The following is an 8,400-nucleotide window of genomic DNA, read 5'->3' on the forward strand; positions in this document are numbered from 1 at the left end:
ACACACTGGTCTGATTAACACGGTTCTGAATGTGAAAATCTGACATAACATTTCTATGTTCCGCATCTAGAGCCATACTGTAAAATAGATTCCAGCCTCACAAGAACTATGCATACATTTCACCTGGGCTGGTGGTGATTCACATTAAATGCCAGCAAAGCCATCCATCCTTTAATCACTTGAAACATGTGAAATTATCCTTTACAAATGTTCAAAAACAGCCTCACAATGCTGTGTTGTGAGTTTGTAGATCAGCCATTTTTACAATTGAACATTGTTGTGCGACTAAGTGTATATATTATGTAGGACTTAAGAGTTATAAGCCAAAAGGTAAAGTGGGCTGTTATAGCGCCACCATGAGGCCGACCGATAAAATTTTAAGGTTAAATAATTTTAGGGATAATGTGGAATTATCCCTAAAAGTTTTGTAACTATAGTGATTACAGTCTCCGAGGAACAAATACTTGAATGTGAATTTTTGCCTTTTCCCATTCATGTCAATGGGGAAATTTAATTCACTAATAAATTCATATCAATTAAACTATACAACATTTCTCTTAACAAAATACAGGTCAATTTGACATATGGCTCAAGTGCGTACAGCGTACAGTGTGGGAGGTATAAAGCGTCAAAATAAAGACTACTCCAGTGAAATAATAAAGTGTCACAGTTACAAGAGTCTGGTTGCCCATTCGGGCAACCACACTAATTAGCCGATACACTGTACAATCTTATTGTTGGACAATAGAGGGCGCCCCTGGCTAACCAACACTAAACTGTGCATGTGTCTGTTTTGTTTCTATCATAACTAAACCAACGCATCTTTCAGCTACAGAACGTCTTAAACGCTTGCCAAAAAGAAAGAACATTTAAGCCTACAAGGTAACACGATGATAAATTTGCCATTCACACTGAGCCCTATAATAGGCCTAACTTTAATAACTATATTTTTCAGTCACCATTGTAGCCTATTTTATATAGTCGGTGTAAACTTTGGCATCAACTTGACCAACGACAAGCCAGGAGCTGACCAGTACAATTACAGTATACTATTGGTCACTTGTGGAGTTGATGCTGAGCAGACATCCTACAGTACAATTATTGGTCACTGGGAGCTGACCAGTACAACAATTTCTTTGGTTTGTTTTATTGTCGGCCACAGGGAGATGACCAGAACAAAACCATTATCCAATAACACAATGCGTGTCAAATTTAAGTAACTTCGTTCTCATCCACTTTTGTTTGCAATATTGATGTTTTATTTCTCCCAAAAAAGAAAAAGCAGCAGTCTCTCACTTATGATTTCAACTCAAGTCTTCTTCAAAAGTACAAAACGTGGGCAAATGAAATTGCATTATAATATAAAGTGGGAGTGGGTTAATAAGTAACGACACAAGGATTTCTGAGTGCAGATTTTATGCGTCATTACAAACAAACCCTCTTTAACACTGAGACGAACACTGTCTCCCCTTCCACTTAAAACATACTTTTATACCGAAAGTACAGTTGTATCATTGTAACATTTATGGCAAGAATTATTTATTCATATGAAAACTAAACCCTAGAAATGATGTTAACAGATGAAAAGTATAGTTTTGTAAGTGTTTTTTTTTTCTTTTTCGAAATATAAGACCAGCTGAAAAGAACAATGGATGGATATGGGGTCTAAACATGGGATTGAGCGGGGTCTATAAAAGGTCTGCTCTTTTTTTTTTACCCCTTCTACACCAGTCGTGCACCAACTGGGAGTTGGGACCCGCAGGGAGGCCACAAATTATTGTGTGTGTGTGTGTGGGGGGGGGGGGGGGGGGTACAATTTAATTACTTTTAATACCAAATTGGCCAAATATTAGGAGGTGGCAAACAAAATAGCTGAACTACAAGCTCATAACAGGCATTGCCTATATACTTTGCCTATTTTCACAATATTATCCATGGAACCGAGTCAAACTAAACACACACCAAGTGCTTGTTATGGTGCGTGTGTGTGGGTTGTTCAAATATGATTATTTTTTGGGGGGGGGAAGCAGCCTGAAGCATTTCAGAACCTTTGCTCTACACCAAATCCAAAACAGCCACTCTACAAGCTGACAATGCGTTGCGATCTTATAGAGTTGTTATTTTTGCGTCCCCACCCACCCCCCAGAATAGATGGTCACCGTTACTCAACGTCAGGTCAAACCAGATGGTCCAAATGGAACCCCCCTTATTGGTCTGTAACTGTGTACAACGTACTCATGGATTGAAGCAAAATAAATCAGTACGAGTTCTAATGTGCGATTTGTGAAACAGCATGAAAGGTGACCCTAAAGTAGAGTGCCCTTTCCTAAATCATTAGCACAATAAGTAAAAAATCTGCTAACCAGGTGAATAAATCACAGATTTAGGCTTTAACCTTTGATTTTATGAAATATTTCAGACATTAGGGTGTAAGGAAAGATGCTTCTTAACATATTGCTAGGTTGACCAATGTTCTAATCTTAAAATATCCGAAAATAGCCAATCTACAATTGAGTGCTTGTAGATCGCCCATTTCTGATTCTATAGAAATTGAAATGCCCCAAATCAGTCGTGAGAACTTTAATCCATGTGTAATCGCAGATGTACAAATTCCATTTGTGAACTCTCATAGTTACAGACCTGTAAGCCTCCATTTTGGCCTGATGGTTGCCCGACCAAACGTTGAGAAACAGTTGGTTTAAGTGATTAAACGCCACGTCCAGCACTGTTCAGGACCATCTGTTCTTGCTGGCATGGAAACATATACTATCAAAAACCTGATGAAAACATTAGGATTGTCATTTTTTTTATTTGGTCTTCTTCTCTGTGGCCAGCGTGTCGTGGAGTTTGGAGATGCACTTCTCAAACTGGTCCATCACCAGCGTACCGCTGTCGTCGAAGAAATAGGCCACAGACTTGGTGAAGTCGTCCTCCCGGTACGAGTTGGTTTTACCGTCCGTGAAACACACCCTGAGTGTGTACTGGTCGTCAAACCTATGGTAAACAAACATACACACAAGAGTTTAAATTATGTCAAATCTACACCCTCAGGGCTCAGGAGGAAGGCTCGATCCGTGCCTTTTCCTGGCTGCTTATCGAAGTGTCCTTGGTGGGCATAGTTTTCTCCTCCATCATCCGTGTGTGAATGGGTGTACATTGCAAATTGTTGAATGTTGGAGAAACATACATACAGTATCTAGACTGAATTTAAACTGAAATACATAATGCTAAATGGTGCATTGTATATATGCAGCATCTAAATGTCACCTTTTCAGACTGGAGGAGAGCTGCCACTCATGGTCAGGGTCCATGCCTGCAGGGTCTTTCTGCACTGCCACCAGGAAGATGCTCTTCTCTTTGTATGATGTGTACAGAGTCAGGATGCCCATCATTATGAAATAAGTACAGAGCGGTTAAGGAAGAACAACTAGGTCAGTGCAGAGCACAATCAATAGCACAATGTTTAAAGGCCTATTCATAGTCTGGATTTTCGGTGATGAGGTGACCACCGCTCCGGTGGTGAGCTGACCACCGGAGCTGAAATAACATTGAGCGGTGGTGAGTAAAAACAGAGAGAAGGGCTGGAGCGGTGGCGGTGGTTTGCTCTTCACCGCGGCTCGTGACGTCATGTTGTAGTTCGGTGGTCACCCCACCACAGACTATGTATGAGCCTTTAGTGTGTGTGGGATATTGTCGCCCCCCCCCCCTCTTGATGTGTAAGGATATGAGATAACGCAGCATGCCAGGACAGGTTTGGACTCTGGGAAGGGATGCAGGAAGTCCCAGACCAGAGCCACCATGGCAAACACACATGACACTGTGCAGATCAACAGACGACCGTCTACTAGATTGAAGTTCTCCAAATAGCAATACTTCTCCAACAAGACCTGCAGGAGAGGAGAGAAGTCATAAAAAGTAGAAAGCAAAGAAAAAGGTAAGGAACAAATAACATAAAACAATTATAAAAGATCAATATTAAAGTGTTCAGTAACAGAATAATAATATATTAAAGCAGTGGTCTGAAACCCCTAGAGGGTCCTAAGAGTTACTACTCTACATCAACCACTTGAACTCTAGCATCGCTATTCTGAGGAGAACTTTATATATCAGCAATATTTGCAGTGCGAATGTGACCTTTTAGAATCTAAAAGGTCACAACGCCTCGCACTGCAAATATTGTTCTTTGCCGAACATAGTTGATCTAAAATTTAGATCAACTATGTTCGGCAAAGAGGTTCGTTGTAGAGGGGAAAAGATTTACCGGTATATATACGTATATTGATAATTTATGTGATTAAATGTCTAAAATACACATTCCAATAGTGATGTCAAACAAGTCTATGAAGCCATGTATGAAAGCTACCGGTATACAAAAAGTTTCATCTGCAATACAATTTTATACAATATGAAGTGGGGGATCCCTGCTTCATCTCTCTCTCAGTTAAGGGGTCCTTAGCCTGTGAAACGTTGAAGACCCCTGGATTAAAGTAGTATTCAGTAACCTTCTTAGCAGCATCGTCGAGTGAGTTCTTAACAGCGGCTCCGTCCCATTTATCAATCTTCACTGGCTTCTCGTCGATTCTCCACTGGAAACATAAAGCATATCCACCATGATCAATCACCACGCTAATAATAGCGCTTATGAAAAACACCCTTGCAAAATACATAAAAACTCTTGGAAATTAACAAAGCTAGGTAATTAATAACTTATTTTCCTTTCTGTTCCCTTCAGGGTTCGCCACAGCAAATCATCTGCCTGCATCTCACCCATCCTCTTCTTTCATACCAACTATCTTCATGTCCTCTCATCTTTCACTACATCCAAAAACCAAAGAGGCCTCCTGCCTAACATCAGCAATCTACCTATATACTCACGATCCCTCCTCTGCGATGTCCAAACTATCTCAGTCTGGCCTCTCTGGCTTTAACTCCAAAACCTAAAATTTCACTAGGTCTTTCACACCCGACACGGGTGGTCTCTCCACCCGTTCCAACCTTCTTGCACTTGCTTCTTCACCTCTTTCAGACACTCGCCATTGCTCTGGAATGTTGATCCTAAGTCCACCCTCCACCATCATTACCTCTACTCCCTCTTGCTGCGGCTAACCATCATTCCTCTCCTTTCCCGGGCATATCTCCACCTAGCTCTGGTCTATAGCTCTAATGCGTTTCATTTAGAGCTATGTTACTATCAACTTCCGCCGCTCGCATGAACGCAGACCAGCCTCTACTCTTTGGCGTAAATAAAAAGAATGTTTTTGCTACTCACCAAAACAAAGGCGAGTTGTGTCATTACTTTCCTTAGTGGACGCACTCTTGAGCCCCCCACCACACGTATAACGCCAGGGCTCCACCGGGCGCGTCACCGTCACAGAATGTTCCCTTTTTAATCAATGAAGGGTGACTCCACTGCCCGCGTTGCGTCGCGTCTGTCACCATTACAATTGCCCCGGTTCGTTTTTTGACGCACGCACGCGTGACACGACGCGCCCGGTGGAGGCCCGGCGTTAACTGTACTTTTTGACCAAAAGGGGATTTTGTTTCCACCGGAAAATATTTTTAGTTACTCCGCTGTGCCCTCTACTGATATTTCCCAGAGAACTGCCTCATAGAGAATATTTTTCCTCCGGTGAAAAAAAATCCCTTCCCTTGCTTGCCAAAAAGTACCGTTTATACGTGTGGTGGGGGGCTCAGAGTGCGTCCACTAAGGAAAGTAGGCTTTCTAAAAACACAACCAGCCTTTGTTTTGGCGAGTAGCAAAAACGTTATTTTTATTTACGCCAAAGAGGAGAGGCTGGTCTGATTCGATTTGAGATTTAAAACTGAAAGTCCCATAGCCTTACTGCGCAGGGCAGAATCGTAGAAGCAGTAGAAGGCTATGGACCAGAGCTAATCTCCACCCACTAGATTTTCCTGTACCAGCTCACTGCTCTCACTTACAGATCACAATGTTATCTGCAAACATCATGGTCCTGGGGGATTCCTGTCTAACCTCATCTGTCAGGCTGTCCATCACCATAGCGAACAAGAAGGTCAGGGTCTTAGGCGTAGGCTACACGTCTCTAGGTTTTTATTCAAACGCACATTTCTATGTGCGTTTGGGCCTTTCCGCCACATGCAAACGGCGTTTTCGGACACTCAAACGGAGGTTTAATGAAACGGATAAATAAGTGGAGATTTTCGAAAAAATCCGGATGGTGGAGCTGTGTAGTCTTGCAAAACGGAGTTTTTGAGGAAGGATGACGTCACCTCCCTAGTCGCGCATGTTCGTTGTTGCTTTTAACACTGAGCATGCGCATCAGTTCATTGATTGAAAAACGAACAACTTCCGAGGTGAAAGCGAGGTTACCATAGAAACGACAACAAACACGATGGCAGCTAGAGCCACCCGCGGGGGTGGAACCTCACCTTCTAAGATAAACACCAACCCCATTCTTTCAACTGCCTCGCTAGCCTAGTGGGCTACTACGCTGACTTATAATGATATGCTTCGCTGGTTCGCGCCCCACTGACAACCGCAGACTTTTTAATAGTTTTTGGATTAAGGTTGCATTAAAAAGACTGGATTAAGGTTGGTGAAGGATGCGTTGCTCCCCTGCTTGCGGTTATGTTTAGGTTAGATTTTCATTTGCACATTAAAACTACAAATTAAGCATTTAAATGATGCTATCAGACACACATTGTGTTTCTGTGTAAAAAATAAGTTGCGGCAGTGAGGCGCGAACCAACAAAGCATATATTACAAGTCGGCGTATTAGTCCACTAGGCTAGCAAGGCAGCTGAAAGAATGGGGTTTGTGTTTATATTAGAAGGTGAGTTCTAAATTTGCTCACTAGACGGAGCCCTGTCTGCACGCCTTGTTTGTTTTGTTTTTAGTACTACCGGGTTACGTGGGGGGATTTATTGGGAAACCAGCTCACCGCGCATGCTCAGAACATTTTTCTATTGCGTTACATATTTCTTATCGCCACCTACTAGCCTGGGATGCTTGTTGGAGTAAAAAAATGATCGTTTTGGGTTGTATGTGTGGACACATATCTTTGTCGTATGGGCAGGGGCCCATACGACAACGGAGTACGAAAATATCCGTTTTATTAAAGATTGAGTATATGTAGCCTGGGCTTTAGTGCTGAAGAATTGAAGACCCACTTCCACCTTGAACTCCTGTCACGCCCATAGCACAGCTCCCAGGCCCACTATCTTTGAAGTCTCCCACATGCCCTGCACCGCTCTAACATGGGTCACTCCAGACTTCCTCATAAAATAGTATTAAAACTTAACTTAAAAGTAGTCAATAAAAGACAAAAATATTAAATAAACAATCAACATTTGATAAATAAGGAAAAAGGAAATTAGAAAACACTTCCGGTTTGACATAGGAAGCAAAAGCAGATGTGCAAAACTCTCCAGCTTGCAAAAAAAGAAGAAAAAAACACTTCCACATAAAGTTGTATTGTTCTGCAGAAACATCTTACTTACTCCAAACAAAACGTACATATTTATCAACATGTGACAGAAAACCAACGAGTTAAAATAATAAAATTAAAATGCAAGTTATCAGATACTAGATTAATGCTGTATTGTATTGTGCTTTACCGGGTATGCTAATTTCATATAGGTTACCATATGTTCCATACAGTAGTGGGCAAAACTTTGCAAAGACAATAGTATAGTTATTAGTGTAAAAATAGCGTAGTAACTTTATCTAACAAAATAGACATATTTTTTATATATATCTAAAATAAATGTAAAACACTGGGGAGCCCTTTTTTAGTTTTACCTGCATCCATCTTATTTCCTATACGTTGCAACTCAATGAAAGGGCTATTTCAGTTTAGCTTTAGCTTCAAGCTACTGAGTGTGCATTGAGTCGTTCTTCTGACGTTACACGTCAAATAACTGACGCTCACAGATGGAAAAACAGTTAAAATAATAAAAACAAATAACCGCAACATTGTTATTCAATCCGAAACGGTAAGGTTTTTATTCTTACTTTCTCCAGAAGTCCACTCTTTCCGTTTCTCGCTGCCATTTTTCCCTTTCCTCGGCTTCCGGAAGGCGGAAACCGTTAGTGCCCCAATATGACATGGCGCGCTGAGATTGGTCGGCGCCCCGTTTTTAACGATCCAACTGGCTTGCACGCCGTGCGGGACGTAGCAACGTCTTCATATATACTCTAAGAGCAACGTGAACGTTACGCACTTGCGGAAGAGCCTGACAACAGCAGATCTACAAGCTCACAGCGCATCGCGGACACGACCCGCTGTTAGCTTGTAGATCTGCTGTTTAGGCGTTCTTTGGTTTTCTTTGCCGTCTCCAGTTATTTTACGACTCCCCACATAGTACAGCAGATAATAGGAACGATCTTTCACTTGGTGATACAAGCGTGAAATTTGGCAT

General features: G+C 41.7%; 1 protein-coding gene across 1 annotated transcript; it reads right to left on the minus strand.

Annotated features, from left to right (window-relative positions):
- Positions 1-2,789: 2,789 nt before the first annotated feature.
- Positions 2,790-8,052, minus strand: spcs2 (signal peptidase complex subunit 2). The gene is made up of 5 exons (XM_083772976.1): positions 7,994-8,052; positions 4,503-4,586; positions 3,727-3,887; positions 3,268-3,402; positions 2,790-2,994 (listed from the first exon to the last, which is right to left on the minus strand). Exons 1-5 carry the CDS (start codon positions 8,030-8,032, stop codon positions 2,808-2,810), a joined length of 606 nt encoding a protein of 201 aa, XP_083629102.1. The 5' UTR covers positions 8,033-8,052; the 3' UTR covers positions 2,790-2,807.
- Positions 8,053-8,400: the final 348 nt, after the last annotated feature.

Source organism: Protomyctophum parallelum (genome assembly GCF_964188405.1).
Source record: "Protomyctophum parallelum genome assembly, chromosome: 9".
Lineage (NCBI taxonomy): Eukaryota > Metazoa > Chordata > Actinopteri > Myctophiformes > Myctophidae > Protomyctophum > Protomyctophum parallelum.